We start from the raw sequence: 18,600 nt of genomic DNA on the forward strand, positions 1-18,600 counted from the left end.
CTTAGCCCCAAATATTTTCCTAAGCACCTTATTCTCAAACACCCTGAACCTATATTCCTCTCTCAGAGTGAGAGTCCAAGTTTCACAACCATACAGAACAACAGGTAATATAACTGTTTTATAAATTCTAACTTTCAGATTTTTGGACAGCAGACTGGATGATAAGAGCTTTTCAACGGAATAATAACACGCATTTCCCATATTTATTCTGCGTTTAATTTCCTCCCGAGTGTCATTTATATTTGTTACTGTTGCTCCAAGATATTTGAATTTTTCCACCTCTTCGAAGGATAAATCTCCAATTTTTATATTTCCATTTCGTACAATATTCTGGTCACGAGACATAATCATATACTTTGTCTTTTCGGCATTTACTTCCAAACCGATCGCTCTACTTGCTTATCCCTATAATAAGCCCTATAATTTTTTCTCCATTATCTGTCGAATATAAAATATCTGGTCAATAGTTGATTTATTACGCCTAAAACCACACTGATGATCCCCAATAATTTCATCTGCATATGGAGTTAATCTTCTCAAAAGAATATTGGACAAAATTTTGTATGACGTCAAGAAAAGTGATATTCCTCGAAAGTTACGTACTACAGTTAGTCTTGTCCCCCTTCTTAAAAATAGGTACGATTATGGACTCCTTCCATTGTTCTGGTACAATTTTCTTTTCCCAAATAGCAAGTACAAGCTTATAAATTCCGTTAGATAATGCGCTACCACCCTCTTGTATTAATTCTGCTGGAATTTGATCGATACCTAGAGACTTATAATTTTTCAGATTTTCTATCGCAATTTCGACTTCAGAAAGTGTGGGTTCGGGTATAAATGGCTCAGCAGTTTGTATTTAAATTTTGTCCCGATCATTTCTATTTGGCCTATGTATATTTAGTAGTTGTCCAAAATAGTTTTTCCATCTGTTCAGGATTGAATGAGCGTCTGCAAGCAAGTCACCATTCTCATCCTTGATCACGTTTACCCTTGCTTGGTATCCATTCTTAAATTCCTTTATGCCTTTATATAAATCTCTAATGTTTTTATTTTTACTATTTGTTTCTACCTCATTCAGTTTTTCCTTCAAGTAGGCCTAATCTCTCTTTATTCCTAAGCGTACGATTTGCTTCCCGTCTTTTATTGAAATAATTATCTCTATTAACAATGGAACACAATAATATTATAAGTAAACTTAACCAGTACTACCACGAAAACAACAACGCCACAGAAAATTTTGAAGACCTCTCTCTCTGTAACAATTATATTAGCACTAGTTTATCACATTTAAAGATTCTTCACCTAAACATTCGTAGTATAAATAAAAATTATGATGAATTTTGTGTATTACTAGAAAATTTTACTTTCTTTTTCGATATAATAGTTCTTACTGAAGCCTGGATTAATCATGATAACGGTGTTGACTTACTTGGCTATAAAAATACGTTAAAATAAATATAATAAATGTGATGGAATAGTGGTATATTTTAAAGATTATATTACCGTACGCTTAAAGGATGTAGAATTTAATCATTGTAACTCTATTCATTTTGACTTTTCTATAGGCGATACTCCATTTTCTCTAACAGCAATTTACAATCTCCAAATAACTGCAAAATTGATTTCCTGGATAGCTTTGAACAATTTTGTATGAACTAAAAGACGTTAAAAATCATGTTATTTTAGGTGACATTATTATTCAAATTTTAGAAAACAATTTAGATAACTCTGGCAACAGATATTTGAATATTATGTATGAATATGGATTTTTGAAATACTTAAATTCCCCTACTCGAGATAATGCATACCTTGATCATATATTCTTCAAATCATCTATTAACTTAGATTTCAAATCTGGAATATATAATAGTGCAATTACAGACCATTATATGGTATTTGGACTAGTCACTATCACTACTAAAAATATTATTAAGGATACCATCATAAATTCACAGAATAATTGCAAACAGCATATTAATTACAAAGACTTAGTCTCAAATATTAGCTCAGAGACCTGGGAAACGGTTTTTGATTCCCAAAACGCTGAAGTTAGTTTTCAAAATTTTTACAAAATACTCCGCGATCTAATAACTAAATATACCTTTCATACTTGTAATAATGTACCCAGTAAAAATAAAAAAATAGAACCCTGGATCACTTCGGATATTGTTAAATCAATACGCACAAGAGACAAACTAGCCAAAAAAGTAAATCTTGAACCTTTGAACGAAGATTTATCAAAAAATTATAAAAAGTACAGAAATATCTTAACTTGCGTTATAAGAAATATGAAAATTAGTTACTACTCAGAGAAATTTGTCAACAATAGGAATGACCCCAAAAGATTTTGGCAGACTATTAACGAAGCTACCAACGTTTCAATAGATAAAAGCTGCGGTATTATGGAAATAGTAAATAAAGATGGCTCAATTATTAAGAATCATTGTGATATTGCAAACGAACTTAATGCTCTTTTTACAAACGTAGGACACAATATAGCATCAAAAATAAACAAAAACACAAGATTCTCTTCTTCCTTTTCTTATCCATCATCATCATCATCATCATCATCATCATCATCATCATCATCATCATCATCATCAATGTTCATGTTTCCCGTAAGTGATAAAGAAATTATAACTATTGCTAAAACTTTAAAAAATAATGTGGCTGCGGGTATTGATGGTATCACTACTAGAACACTCAAAATGATTATTGAACCTATATCGAAACCACTAACCCATGTCTTTAATTTGTGCCTATCGCAAGGTGTATTTCCAAATGATCTAAAATGTGCTGTAGTAATACCTATATACAAATATGGTGACAGAAACAATCTCAGTAACTACAGACCCATCTCACTCTTACCAAGTCCCTCTAAAATATTAGAAAAATGTATTAAAAGCAGACTAATTAATTTCTTAGAAAAAAACAATCTAATAAGTCAAAAGCAATTTGTCTTTCGTACTAACATGCGCACGGATGACGCTATTATGAACGTAACATCAAGGATTATTAAAGAATTAGACTCGGGTAAAAAATGTCTAGGAGTTTTTCTGGATATTCAAAAAGCCTTCGATACTGTAGACCATAATATACTCACTTCTAAACTTCATGCCTACGGTATTAAAGGAATCGCTTTAAATTTATTTAAGTCATACTTGAGCAACAGATCCCAATTAACGAAATTTAACGACCAACACAGTGAAATTCGTAACATAAATATAGGTGTGCCACAAGGTACGGTATTAGGCCCTCTACTATTTTTAATATACATCAATGGCTTGCTAAATATTGATATAGGAAACACATCTGGAGATATATTTGCACATGCCGATGATACAGCCGTAATTTTTAGTGGGTCGAATTAGAATGATGCCTACCTAAATGCTAATAGGGGTATAAATATAATTAAGAAATGGTTAGATGAAAATTTGCTCTCATTGAACAATTCAAAAACAACTGCAGTTCCTTTTACATTAACGGTTTCTAGTCTGAGAAAAATCAAACTCGATAAGGATACAAATTTAAAAATACACAATTGCAGTAACAGAAACTTGATTGATTGCAATTGCTCTACCTTGACAGAATCCTCGCAAGTAAAATACTTAGGTGTTGTCATTGATCAACATTTAAGATGCAATAAACATGTCACATATTTATGTAATAGGTTACGGAAAAAAATTCACAACTTTGTAACCCTTCGCGCATATATGCCTATCTATGTTCTTCGTGTTGTTTATCTAGCCTTGTTTCAATCAGTCATTCAATACGGAATAATAGGATGGGGTGGAATGACAAAGACTACCCTAACTCCATTAATATTACTACAAAAACGTATCATCAAAATTTGTCTGCATAATCCACTTGATTATCCGACACAATTTATTTATTCTGAATTTCAAGTACTAAAAATTGAGCAAATATATAAACATACAGTACTAATTTATTTTCACAAAAATCGAATTAATTTTATAACTGAAAAACATATACATAATACCAGAAGAAATGTCCCACCTCTTTTGACAGAACCTAAATGCCACACTACAGCTGGATTAAGACACAGTAGGAATTATGGACCAAGACTATACAATTCAGTATTGCAAAATAATCCAAACCTAAGCAATCTACACATTCTTAAGTTTAAAAATAAAGTGAAAATGTTTGTATGATATTTGACACATTTCATTATTATTTTAAGTGTTACTAGCATTATATGTTACTAATAGTTATTGTATTTATCTGATGCATGTAACCTATAAGATAAAACACTGTTATAAATATAAATAGATCATTTTCTTAATTAACAACAGTGTATATCTCCAATAAATGATTTCTTAGCATCGTCACAGATACACTTGATTGTACTTGTCACTATCTCTCTCACTAGAGAGTTAACGAAATTTATATTTTCCCCGACATTCATAAAATATTTTGATATTATATCTGTTGCACAAAAGGGGAGATCTATAACTGAAACTTGATTAATATATTTCAGTATTATTTGTATTTATCCTGGTAATAATGAACATTTTGACTCGTAGATATTTCGTTTTTCAGAATTAACTTCCCATGATTGTACGAGAAGATTCGAAGAGAACGGCAGTTACGTATACCTTCAGCTCCCCCCTACTACCAATAATGCATAACACAATGTCAATATGGCGGTTGCTGTCGTCTGCGATATATCGAACTTTTCTGTTGATTTTCGAGTTCATTTGTTTTTTCCTGGTTATTATATGCTTATTTAAGTTGTGTTAACTCTCGCTAGTGGTTTTATATTTTATTTTATCCGTGTTAGTATTTATTTTATTATTGTAAATATTTTTGTTTTATTATTATTATTATTATTATTATTATTATTATTATTATTAATGAATTAATTTGTATTACTATCTTTGTATCATCTCCGTCACGGATATTCTATTATTATTTATTATTATTATTATTATTATTATTATTATTATTATTATTATTATTATTGTTATTGTTACTATTATTTCTATCATAAACATTATTATTGATCTCTTTAAAATTTATGTAGACTACTGGACTGTACCCGAGCATGAGGATATGCTCATTTCGGGTATATATTCATATGTATCATTTCAAATGTTAATTGCGAATAAATTTGAATTTGAATTTTGAATTTATTCGCCTCAACTGGGGAGATACATATTACGTGGAAATTATGTAATGTGTATACATAATGTAAAGAAGGAATATTATTTTTAGGGACGGTGTGCTACGAAATATTTATATGGAATACTTTTCTCTGCATGGGAGATACAGCAATCAAGAGAAACATTCTACTTCAAAATTTGACTCAGAATAGATATAATGTTTAGCTTTCTCGATCTATGTATGATGTTGATATGTTTGAATATCCTTCAAACAATTGCCTGCAGCCGTCAATCTGCTGAAGTCCTGAAATATAGAAATTGAATTGAATTGGACTGAATTGAATTGAATTGAATTGAATTGAATTGAATTGAATTTAATATAGAAATGACTGATGCCGCGAGCTGTGGAAGAATTTTTTTTTAATATATACACCAATCCGCAGAAGTTCCAGTAGTCATTAAACCAAAAAATGAAAAGTGTTCTTGAAACAAATTATAGGTTTAATGTGATGTACCATATACGAAATGCACTATTATATTCACAAACTTGTTGTTCACTTGGTGATGCAGTAAGGAATAGTGTGCCATATTTCAGATTTGCTCCAATTGCGTCTTGTGTCGCAGAACAAACATTTTCAGGGTACAGATATTATTTTTCTGAACATAGAAGGGTATATTTTTGATAAACTGAAAATATAAACTATTAATATTGCAACAAGGATAGATACTACATAATATTACGTATTTTGTTTGTTATTCTTATATGTATGGGTAAATTATTTTATATTGAAAATTGCGAAGAATATATTGTTTTCCCTCTATCATTTCACCAACATTCTTCCTCCTCCCTCAATTTCGTCTATCATCTGCAATAATTAAAAATAGACTTGGCTTAAGTCTTTCGGGTAGAACGAGTTTCTGATGCTGACTCCGGGACTCCAGGCCCTGAGGCATTTAAGGTAATTGCCTCGGAATGGCACCTGTCTCTTCAGGCCTGTGGTAGGATGGCCCACCTGTGAGCGTCGGGTTCACAAATGCCATCAGACCCATCTGTCGGACTTTGAAAATCATCGCATATGTTATGGGTTGCATAATGGGTTAGAGGAAGTCCAAATGTAAGAACCCGCTCCGGCATCAGCCCTCGAGAAGTCAAGCCAACCTTCCGCTAAGCGTTCTAACAAAAATAGAGCCATGTACATTTTCTTTCTCGAGAAATCCGCTACACTTGGTGATACTTTGTCCTACAGAAAATAACTTCGTCGTTAGAGACTGAAAAGCATTGACAGTAAAGAAACCGACTGAAGAGAGGTCATGCAGCTGTCAGATATCAAATCGTGGTTATCGTGAATGCACGGTAGGCTCCACAATCGTCACATGTCTGATGTTAATTCACAGATAAGATAGCGCGCTGTTCTATCTGGAAGGCTGTTGCGGTGGCTCATCTCCACTGTGACGGCATCATTAAAACCAGGTAAGTGCAGACTGTTAGCGCTGTCAAACTGTCATTACCGTGATGCAACTCGAGCGCCGGGTATGGGTAAAACAAAAACTAGTATGCATAGGCCTATTATAAACACATACTAAAATGCTTTCATATAAATTTCCAGTTACATATTTTAAGAAGTAATTAATATACAAGTTTTTTTACGAGAAAATGTGTTGAGTTAGTTGTAAGCGAACACCGTAGAAATAGTCCTCTTACCAAATCAAAACCAGGAAGTATTTCTCGTTTGACGACATAGAATCCGAAGTTGATTAGGAAAACAAGGATGAAGGTGGCGATAATTCAAAACTGACTTTATAAACACAAGTATCCTAATATGTCATAGAAACATATACTATTTACCATGCGTTACACAAAGAAAAGGCTTAAATGTTAAAAATGTAATTGAGTAATTGTACTATAGGCCTCATAATTGAAGAGTCCACTGCAAGAATGATGGATGTCACTTTCTTGTCGAAAATGAACCAAGACTGTCAATGCATAACTTAAGACATATAGGATGTACATAGAGAGTTATATGGCATTAACACTGATAGTCATTGTCCAGTAATGATCGGAAAATCACAGTTAAGCTTTGAGCGCTAAGCATTTCAAACTTTCAATTGCTTCTCCTGCAAAATGTATTCCAAATGACATCCATCATTCTTGTAGTGGACTCTTCAATTGTTATAAGTAGACTTCGTGGAATTGCCACGAGAATCGTAAGGTTTACTAGGCACGCGGTATAGACTGTATGAGAAGGAGACGTGCAACGGATGGAGTATGCCTCTGTTATAAACACTGAGCAGTATACTCCGGTTACAATAAAACATGTATCCTGCATTCAAGAAATATAATGAATGATCATTAAAGTAGGAAATGTCTAAACATGTAAATACACAATTATTTTACAGTTAGATATATTAATTCTTAAAATTTAATGTAAGATACTCACATCATCCTTGAATATGTGCATTGCAGTGAAGAGTTACGTACATTTAGAGTGACTGCAAAGTGAACCTCCTCCGATGGTCACTCAAACAGTTTTTATATTGGGAAAATGTACGTTCAACATCACACGATGTAATAGGTGCATATTTGAAGAACGGGAAGTTACTACTTTTTAGTACACCAACTTCAGACATCTTGTCGTGACCTGATAGTACATCATTTATAATATGAAGTTGTGAATAGGCAGAATTTTTAGCAGTAACGTTTCTCAACTTACATTTTACTTTTTCTGAAATTAGTGAATTGTTATTTTGGGTAACGGTTTGTGATACTTCATACACTATATTAAAGGCTTCTGAGAGTTGTAGTTTAGACGATTCTAACAGGCTGATGCTTTTGGACAAGATTTTAAAATTAGAATCAATGAACAGAATATCTTCCAATACCTGTTCAGAATGCAATGATTTTACTGCTGCAACAGCGGAACTGTCTGTGCTATCCAATGCATCAATTACCTCCATTATTTTGCCGTAATGTTCTGCATAATAATTAACAGCATCCAACCACGTTTTCCAACGGGTCAAAACTGGCTGCGGGGGTAAGGGTATTCCAGGGGCAATTGTTTGGAACAGCAACACTCTCATTGTAGTATGTTTGATTGAATTCTTGTCTGCACTGAACAACCACAGTAATGCAAAAACAAGTGCTTACATAGGTATACATTAGCTGTAGCTGCTCTATCTATTTGGACCGGTCATAACTCTTCATATGAACTGCTTATACTACGAGACCGGGCGGTCGCTCGCCTCCTCTATACTACCCCACATCGGCAACCTGATTGCATGCTGCGTGTGGCAATTCAACGAAGTCTAGTTATAAGGTTATGAGTAGGCATCGGAAGTTAAGGCACTAAAAATGGTATTTTAAGCGCCTAAAAAGGCTCTAAAACAACAAAAATAGGACACTAAAAGGCTTTAAATTATATTGAATCACTCGTAATTCATACAGTAAACATCATAAGATCGTAAGTAACTTAACAACGTGCACTGGAAAAGTAGTTTCTCTGTACTATGGACTTGTTTCACTTGTACTTATTCATCTACGACTTCACGTCCATAATTTGAGTTACAATAAACAAGCTACTTTTCAAGATTAACACACAAACTTTTGTCACGTTTATTGAACAAAATCAGTTTTTATGCTAAAAAGATCTTTCAACGCTACTGGTGTGACTGGAGCACACTTAAACATTGCCATCCTGGCTACATAATAATCGTTCCATTAGTAGTGAAGGCAGGAATTTCTGCTACCCACTGACGACATAAAGAAGCTTTCGATGTTTTCAATTTTGGCATTTTTCACCACACAACAGTACCCTCACAAAGACAATCCTAGTCTGAATGCGTACTTCGTGTTCTCAACACAGTGCTAGAGTCAGAAGGACAAGGTCGATTCCGAAGTAAGCAAAACTACAACGCTGCATTGCAACAGTGTGTCCCATATTTATGGATACTATAAGAATGAATTAAAATGGATTTGAGGGAGGTGGAATATGATGATAGAGAATGGATTAATCTTGCTCAGGATAGGGACCAATGGCGGGCTTATGTGAGGGCGGCAATGAACCTCCGGGTTCCTTCAAAGCCAGTAAGTAAGTAAGTAAGTAAGTAAGTAAGTAAGTAAGTAAGTAAGTATAAGAACTGAAATCTCCCTAGTTTCGAACGCAGAAATAAATGCAGTATTGTTGAGTTGGTAGTCATATAAAGAAAAAGGCAAAAAAGTACATATAAAAGCAAATAAGGGCAAAAAAGTATATATTAAAGCAAAAAAGGCAAGATCAAACTTCATCAGAATGCTTCATTTCTCATAATTCGTGCACATTTACTAAATGCTTTTTAAATATGAACATTCAAATAAACACAGGCATTTTCCTAAACATCCGATGTCTAGTTATGACCGTAATGTAGTGGCAATTTTATGGACACAAAGCTAGGTGCAATAACTATTTGAAGTGCTATAAATGTAAAGTTGACACTATGGTTTTGGGAATTCACTTTAAACATATGATCATGTTAAATTCAGGACTCGAAATGGACAGGAACTGTGCTCCGGTTCTTAAATTTCAGAAACCTTTCCGTCCCATTCCGATTCATTTTAATTTGGTATTAATTATGTATCTGTGTTGTGTAATTATCTGTGTCGTTTTTGCATGAGCTGATATCAGCCACTTTTTCGAATGCCAACAGCGTTCTGGTCTCCGAAAAGTTCATTTAAAGACTTAAAAATGAAATTATTCACATTGGGAATATTAAACACACATCCAGCAATATAACTGCCACAGCTGACATCGGTTGCAGTTTCTTTAGCTAGATTTATCTTAACAGCATGATTCACCTCAATGATAACGCCAAATACACTGATTTCTCAATCATATTGCGATTAGAATGGCTGAGTACATGTACGCTTCCAGGAAGATACGCCCATCGATACCATATTCATGTCACCAATGTCCACATACATTTATGTCCCCTTTTATTTTTATTCACTTTTATTTATATCCACATTTTTAGGTCTATGTGGCCTATTTCTACACACATTTATATCCATTTTCATTTAAGTCCATTTTTATTGTCTACTTTTCATACATGTCTACTTGTAAAATTTGCAATGGATAGGTCTAAGTGTGTATTTATTTATTTGGGCACTTCACCAAACAGAATTGTACAAACACAGCGTATGCATCATTATTAAAGTTATTCTTAGCTTTCTATTTCATTGTTTATTCAGACTAGTGATCGACAAGACCCGCTTATAAAATATTAAATTCGAAAATTATCAACTCCTTTTTCTGTCATTGGCAAATATTCAGATTGTTCTTGATAGTCTTACAGATAATATTCAGTCTAAAGTGATGGATTTAGCGTTATACAGGGACATCATTTTATTTTTACTTCAATTTTTATTGTACCTGAATTTTTTAATGTACTTCACTCCCACCCCTTCTACTAATTAAGTTCCAACTGTCCTCTACACACAGATCCAAGACCGCATATAGTAAACAGCACTGAGTTAGTGAGTATAGTACGTTCCAGAAATATGTTCGCGTTTTCCAGTAACGAAAGAGCTTTCAATATTGAATCATATTTTCGCACAGGTACTGTCCGTTTGCCTACGTCGCATCCCTATTTCCTCCACCTGCTTCTGTTCGCCCCTCTGTAAAAGCAGGGCTGTCTTAGCTCTTTTCTGAAAACAATAATTTCTCTTAGGAATTGGACGTTTACGTAATATTATACAACTATTTAAAATAACTTAAATAAAAGAGCCTCGTTGAGTAATTGTCACGTGATTTACCTCCTTTCTACGATCCTGCGGCATAATCACTTGAACGGACAGTAGATAGCATGTCTGAGTAATTTTATCTGTGCGGAATTGCAGAAGTGAAGATTGAATTTACAGTACATAAGGTACTATTTTATAGAGAAGTACAGAATTATTTCAACATGAGTTACTAGTACTAAGGACGAAACTGGCAATTGGAATTAGATGCAATAGTCTATAGTGCGATAATATGCACAAAATAACTGAAGCCTGTATCGAAATGAACGGCCACCATTTTCAAAAATGTGTTTAAATATCCATATTATGATTACTTTTCAATTTAACTTCTTTCTCTATATTGTACGCTAATGTGCTGTAGACAGTATAATATACACTGCTTAATGAATACGTTCAGATGGGGAACTCAGTTCGTGAGTAAAAACACTTATTCTTAATACAGTGCTGCATTCTGATTGAACAAAAACCTAATGAAAATTAACGAACTCAAAATCGCGATATTTCCTAGTTTAAGTAAATGGATGAAGTACTTTTCTTCCCTCCTATACCTAGTAAAGTGATTTGTTTGTGTTTTACGCCAGTATCATCGAACTCCAGTCATGGAAGGGGGTAGCGAACGGTGTTTCCGGTTCTCTAAAGGTATAGCCAGGTTAATATTAAAAAATGTTAGTAAAACTAAAATGATGTCCCTGTACATAGAAAGAACTTATACAGAGTGGAAGTTAATTTAGTCTTGCAGATTTCCAGAGCGAATAGCTCATGTTGTATGTAACAAAAAACTATAATATCATATTGGTGGAAAGTTGATTGTTTTCTTTCAGAAACAAAATGTTTTTATCTCAAATGTTTAACAATCTCTTATTCAGTAACTATTCCCAGTACGATCGTCACTTTTGTCCATATCGATAGGAAATCTAATACAAAATAATTTATCCCTCTGGCGTATTTCAATAGCATGCACGGTTTTCTTGTAAATTTAATTTTAGAAACCCTTAATTTCAAACCATCACACGAAGCGAAAGCGTGGCAACGTCTTGCCAGCTTTTGTAGGGAGACTCACCGAGTTCGTTGACCTCTTACATCTGTATACGAGTAGTGTTTTTAGTGATGATATTGCCGAACTGCTGAAACTTCAAACTTAATTTTCTAATTAACCGTGCATTTAATCACAAACCGTAATAAAGGTTGTCTATTTATTTACGTGTACCTTATCGTCTCTTTCAATCTGCAAACTTATTTTACTTCCACTCTGTATAAAAGGAACACCCGCTCGAGGAAGAAGAGGAATGCCAGCAAGATTCCCGTCTGGACACAACAGGACAACATCGAACAAGAATTAACGTAGTTGAGGGATGGCACAATCGTTTCCAAAAGTACATCGTCACACATCACACATCGATTTGAAAATTCATGGAATTCATTAACTAGTATCGAAAGAATACTGACATAATTATAAATTCAATTGCTTGGCGGGGATTGAAAATTGCAACATTCATTAACGATTATACCTGATAAATTCAAGACAGTGGAACAGATTGTTTCGAATTACAACTGCTACAAGGAAGTTGGTGAAATCATACTTTAAAGGTATTAGCTATCGTTTGAAGCTGTGTGACTATAAAGAATCAGAAGAAGACAAGTAGCTAATTGACTGTGTGAAGTGGACGTAAACATTTGAGATGGACACAATGTATTGGACATCCATGTAGTGAACGTAAAAAAATGGGCATAAAATTTGTGTTTTTGTACTAAAATAAAGTGGAGATATAATTAATTACGGTCATAATTTAGTGGACTTTTAAGTAATGAACATAAGAAAAGTGGGGATTAGATTTTTGGACATTAAAAACTGGACATCATGTCTGTGTGTCACATGTAGGCCTACACCTATCACCATGTTCTGTAGGTAAGAAGTCTTGCACCTACCAGCCATGTTACTAAAGAAAAATTCTGCAAACAAAAGTAACTATATAAAACTAAAAAATCACTAAAAATATTGGTGCAGATATCTATGCAGGACGAGAAATACCAAACATAAAATCTATACTCTTTGTTACAAGTGCCAACACCCTATTCGCTGTTGCCAATAAATCATCTCTTAATTTTCCGGAAACTTCTGAAGGATATCAAGCAGTAAATAGATATTTGACAGCCGTCCCAATCAGGGTTTAATAATCGGCTTCCTAATGAATGAATATTTATATTTAATTCAATTTTTTCTTTAATAGAAGCCCTATCCCATTAGCCTACTGTTAACCCTTAAATTGGCAAAACTTCATTTCTCACACACTCGCGTCGGACTGTAAAGAAAAGAACTATCGCAATGTCCATATTTTATATGTTGTACAATATTATAGTATTGTGAAATTTTAATTTTCCTACCAATTTTTCTATTCTTCTATTACAATTATATCATATAGCCTATTAACCTTTTGTGTAGCTCACTGTTAACCCTTTCCAGCATAGATAAACCACCAATTTATTTTCTCTGTTTCTAAATTTTATGGAAAAGATATTCCACCAAGGAACAACCGCTTGAGTATACATAGAGGTGCCGTCTGTGTTTTGAAATTGTGTGCAGAGTTAAAATGTTGAAAAAAATTCATCGAAGTTTTATTATGATCCATGACATGAAAAACATAAAAAATTAAATTGTGCTAGAAAGGGTTAAGAGCAGTATGCCAGAAATCGCGTGCAAATCTCTGACAAACTTTAAACTGTGCACAGGAGAGAAACGAAATAAAAACACGGTTGAGGATTTGACAGGAGAGGAGAGCAGAAGAGAGAGAAGGGAAGAGGAAAGGAAAAGAGGGGAGAGAAAAGATTGGAGCAGAGAAGAGATAAAAAAGAAAAACGAGAAGGAGAGAGGAAAAGAAGATGAATGAAAGAAAAAAGGAACATGGGGGAAGTAAAGAAATTATGGGTAGTGAGGAGAAATGAGAGGAACAGAGGAAGAGTTGAAGAAAACAAAGGAATAATAGAAAAGAGGAACAAGAGGAGGGAGAGGAGATTAGAAAAAACAGAGAAAAAGAGACAAAATGTTAGCTAAGAAGAACTAAGAGAAAATGTTAGTGGAAAAGGAAATAGAGAGAAAGGGAAGAAGGAGGGAGAAATAGTGAAATGGAGAAGAGAGACGAGAATGGAGGAAATGAAGTAAGGGAGAAGAAGATGGAAGAAAAGGAACGAAGAGAGAGAAAGAAGAAAGTGAACAGCGGAGAAAGGAAAGCATGAGAGAAAGGGAGAAGAAAAGAGAGTGCCAGGAAATAAAAGAGTGGAAAATAGGAGAAAAGCGGGGAAGTATGAGAGAAGAGACAAAATTTGAGAGAAAAGCGGGGAATGGATGAAAAGAAAGAGGAGAAATGGTAGCTGGAGAAAAAAGAAGGTCAAAGTGGAGGAGGAAAGAGATGAGAAGGAAGAACAAAGGAGGTTGGATAGAGTAGAGATCAAAGTGGAGAGTACAGGACAGGAAAATGGAATAGAGAGTGACGATAAAGAGTCGAGGAAAGGAATAGCCGGGTTAGAGGAAGAAATTAGAGCAAAGAGAGAAATAGGAAAATGAGAAAATATAGGAGGGAGGGAAATGCAAAGCGAGGGAACAAGAAATTTATTACAATATTGAACAAAAGCAAGAGTAAGTAATTAGAGAAGAAGATTAAAGAAAATACAAGTTTTCATACAATTAATTTATATTTATAAAGTCGGTTTTCAAAATAAATTGTAAATAGAAATAGGAGAAATAACTGAATCACAAATATTGACCATCAGAAACAAAATCTGTTACATTTCATTAGAATGGGAGAGATCAGATTAAAAGAAGTGGAATGGACTTTCACATATTCTCTTTGGACAGTTAATCAAATGTTTGCTTAGTGCATATCGAGTATCTGCCAGAGATAAAATTGCAAGATAAACATAACGGGAGCCAAAAAAACGATTAAGTGTTTTGTTGTAACACCAATTCATCTCATTAACTTGATAAATTACTGTTATCACATGTTATTAACATTGGGCGAACTGTAATCTCATAGAGTCATTTTAGAAGTTTTCTCTGCGTTTCTGTTATAATTACCAAGGAAAAAAATACATAGCTCTTCTTGTTTAAATAAAATTCAAGTGATATTTATTATTTGCTCTCTCATTATTACTACATTTATGTTTATTTATTTACTTATTTATTTATTTATTTATTTATTTATTTATTTATTCATTTATTTATTTGTGTATTCATTTATTTGCTTACTTTCCTACGTGATGGCTTATGGAACTATGATTTTCGCTTCATTATTGCCTATAAGCTTATTTTATTTTAACTTCCAGTTTAAAATTCAGGTAAATTTATTCTTTACACTCTTAGGTACCTTTTATATATTGTTTTCCCTTATTTATATTTGCTTAGTTAACTGATTTTGACATAGGTTACTCTATTTCTTTACGTGTTTTTATTTTCTTCTCTCTATTCACATTCATAATATTAAAATAAGTCTGCCGCGTTGCTCAACTTAGTAGCCCATTGCGGCATCTTTCTTTAAAAGGCAAATATACTACTTCATTTGTGCCATATTTCGTCATATTATCTGGTTTAAAATCATACATTTATCACGAATCATTTTTTTCGTCATTCTATAATTTTATTTTGAAATGCGACATTCGATAGCGTCATATTCTGGTATGTGACGTTTTTCTGCACATCTCAGAAATTATGGTTATTTACAAAGCTTAGATTATAAAATATGTCGCTTTTCTTTAAATACATGGAATGTAGTTTTTCAGCTATTCGTTTACTGAGCGTCTGATTCAAATATTAATTTGTTTCTTGGTTTCTCAAAAGTATGAACTCTATATAAATTTAACTTTGATAAGTTACTTGAAATGATGTTAGACAGTTGAGATATTATAATGATGATGAGTATAATGATGATGATAATAATAATAATAATAATAATAATAATAATAATAATAATAATTCTTTATCCAAATCCATAAATTCCTTACACATCACAATAACAACGTAGATGACAGACATAAATTAAAAATGTATAGGAAACGAACAACAGTAACACATATACATAACACCCCTAATCACCCAACACAACACAAAAATGCAGCATTTCGATCCATGGTGCACAGACTAAGCATACCAATCAATCAACAAGACTAAAAAGAAAAAGTACACACAATCAAATACAGTATATAGCATAAGAAAACGGATAAAATCCCAACACAATAGACAATATAATCACAAAACATAATTCAAAAAGGGTAAAACATAATCACAAGAAACAAATAGGCCTACAACACAAACATAAGGCAGCAAGTACATCACACTAACATATGAAAAGAAAAACGCGTATAAAATTGCACCGTAATTCAGAAAAATAAAATACAACATTGCATACAGAACGCGAAACACACTACAGAAACATCTCAACATACAAACATGGTGAGGACAAAATTACAACCTGATAGGTGTTTACAAAATTATTAACATGCAATAGTTGTAACGATTTTTACATCGGACAAACTGGTAGATCATTTCAAATACGATACAACACATCACAGCCATAATCAAATCACAAATTACATCAACATATGCAGTATATATCACCTATTTAAACTAAAACTACAAGAATATAGAAACAGATGTGACAATTTTACATATTGAACCAACAAAATAAATTTAAACATACTAGAACATATATAAACACCAAAACAAACAAAGACATCATCAACACTCAACTGAATTTCAAAACTAATACCCTGTTGAACACTATACTACATATTACAAACACAACCCCATTACTGCCACACGTTCCCCTTTCAAAATTATATCAAGCAACAAGACGCCGAAACAACAAGGTTTAAAATGTCAATAGACTGTTTGAGAATGGAGGATACCATGCCGAAATTAGCAACTATAGTACAGTACATACGTGGACGAATTATTAGCAAAACTGACAATTTTATAGTATAATTTTAGAAAATTTGACTTTTTAATTTTGACTTCAGTTGACATTTTCACATATTTCTGAGTACTGTAATGATAAATATGTCAACTGCAGTCCAAATTAAAAAGTCAGATTTTGTAAAATTATAGTGCTTACCATAAAAATCGTCAGTTTTGCTAATAATTTGTCTAAGTCTGTATCTATTCAAAATTTAATATTCAACACAATGCATCATTAACACAACTTCATTGTCACAAGTTTCATTTTTTTTTTCATGTTTGATATACATGTGATAGAAGTGTTGTGAATCAAGAACAAATTTAAATTCTACATCTTTATTATTATTTTAACACTAAGATCATTTAGCGTCATCTTTTGGAGCAGCACTTAATACCTTAATGTAGTGTTCAGTAGACTTTCTCGCAAACAGGAGGTCTTAGTTGCGTAGTCATCTTCCTTTTAGCATCTGTTTATAAAGTGTAGCGATAGATGGAACCAGCTGCATAGTCGCCTTTCTGATCCTTACCTTTTTCTGTTTTATTATTTTTATAACTAATTAAATTCCTGGTTTTTGTAGTAGAAAAATGATCAACCCGACATTTTCCTTAGCGACTAGGAAAACCAGGAAAAAACACAGTCAAGTTGTTGACTGACCCGGGGGTTTGAACCCAGGAATACCAGAATACGAGATTAGTGTTTTACCACTGAGCTGTCTCGCTCACTGCTATTATTATGTGGCATTAAAATTTTTATGGGCTTCTTTTTCGCTTTTAGGTACTAAGGAAAACTAATTTTAGTAGCATACACGATGGCAGTTCGACCGTTGAGCCCGGAACTTGAAGAAATTGCACGACGGGAACTGAATGAGGACCCTTCCAGAGCGGAACAGGACATCAAGCACCTCAAAGATTGGCTGGCCAAACAACCTCACATCTCTTCCAGACAAGGTACACTTAAAATGTTGCATTAAGACTTCAATAATCCAAATTAAAAGCATTCAAATCTTTCGGACAAAGATCCCAAATCAGGCCAAACACTCCTTCTTCATAAACGCTTTACAACACTTTACTACTTTTCATGCAATATATGCATACATAGTATTCTCCAAGGTGGCAGGTCTTTAACTTAAACCCAGCTTTCTCTAATCTTCCCTATTTTCTGCCTTCCTCTTAGTCTCCGCATATGATCCATATATCTTAATGCTGTAATCAGCTGATATCTTCTACTTTTATAATTTCGATATTCGAGTGGAACGTCAATTATTACTTATCAGTATACCAGAGATAATCTTAAGAGAGAAGTTTTATATAACATTCTTATTGAATTTTGTATTCTCAAGAAACTAGTTCGATTAATTAAAATGTGTCTCAGTGAAATGTATAGCAGAGTACGTATAGGCCAATTTATATCTGATGCTTTTCCAATTCATTGCGGGCTAAATCAAGGAGATGCACTATCACCTTTATTTTTTAACTTCGCTGTAGAATATGCCATTGGGAAAGTTCAGGATAACAGAGAGGGTTTGGAATTGAACGGCTTACATCAGCTTCTTGTCTATGCGGATGATGTGAATATGTTAGCAGAAAATCCACAAACGATTAGGGGAAACGCGGAAATTTTACTTGAAGTTAGTAAAGCACAGGTTTGAAAGTAAACTCCGAAAAGGCAAAGTATATGATTATGTCTCGTGACCAGAATATTGTAAGAAATGAAAATATAAAAATGAAGATTTATCCTTCGAAGAGGTAGAAAAATTGAATTG

The 18,600-nt window shown here is 33.3% G+C and overlaps 1 protein-coding gene across 1 annotated transcript in view; it reads left to right on the forward strand.

Moving 5' to 3' along the window:
- The first annotated feature begins 6,455 nt into the window (after window positions 1-6,455).
- Window positions 6,456-18,600, forward strand: part of LOC138706237 (retinol-binding protein pinta-like) — a 33,818-nt gene continuing 21,673 nt past the window's right edge. The window contains exons 1-2 of the mRNA XM_069835285.1: window positions 6,456-6,594; window positions 17,613-17,785. Coding sequence (XP_069691386.1) covers window positions 17,647-17,785 — 139 coding nt within the window. The 5' untranslated portion in view covers window positions 6,456-6,594; window positions 17,613-17,646. The remainder of the gene's footprint in view (window positions 6,595-17,612; window positions 17,786-18,600) is intronic.

The sequence above is a fragment of the Periplaneta americana genome, chromosome 9 (assembly GCF_040183065.1).
Source record: "Periplaneta americana isolate PAMFEO1 chromosome 9, P.americana_PAMFEO1_priV1, whole genome shotgun sequence".
Classification (NCBI taxonomy): domain Eukaryota; kingdom Metazoa; phylum Arthropoda; class Insecta; order Blattodea; family Blattidae; genus Periplaneta; species Periplaneta americana.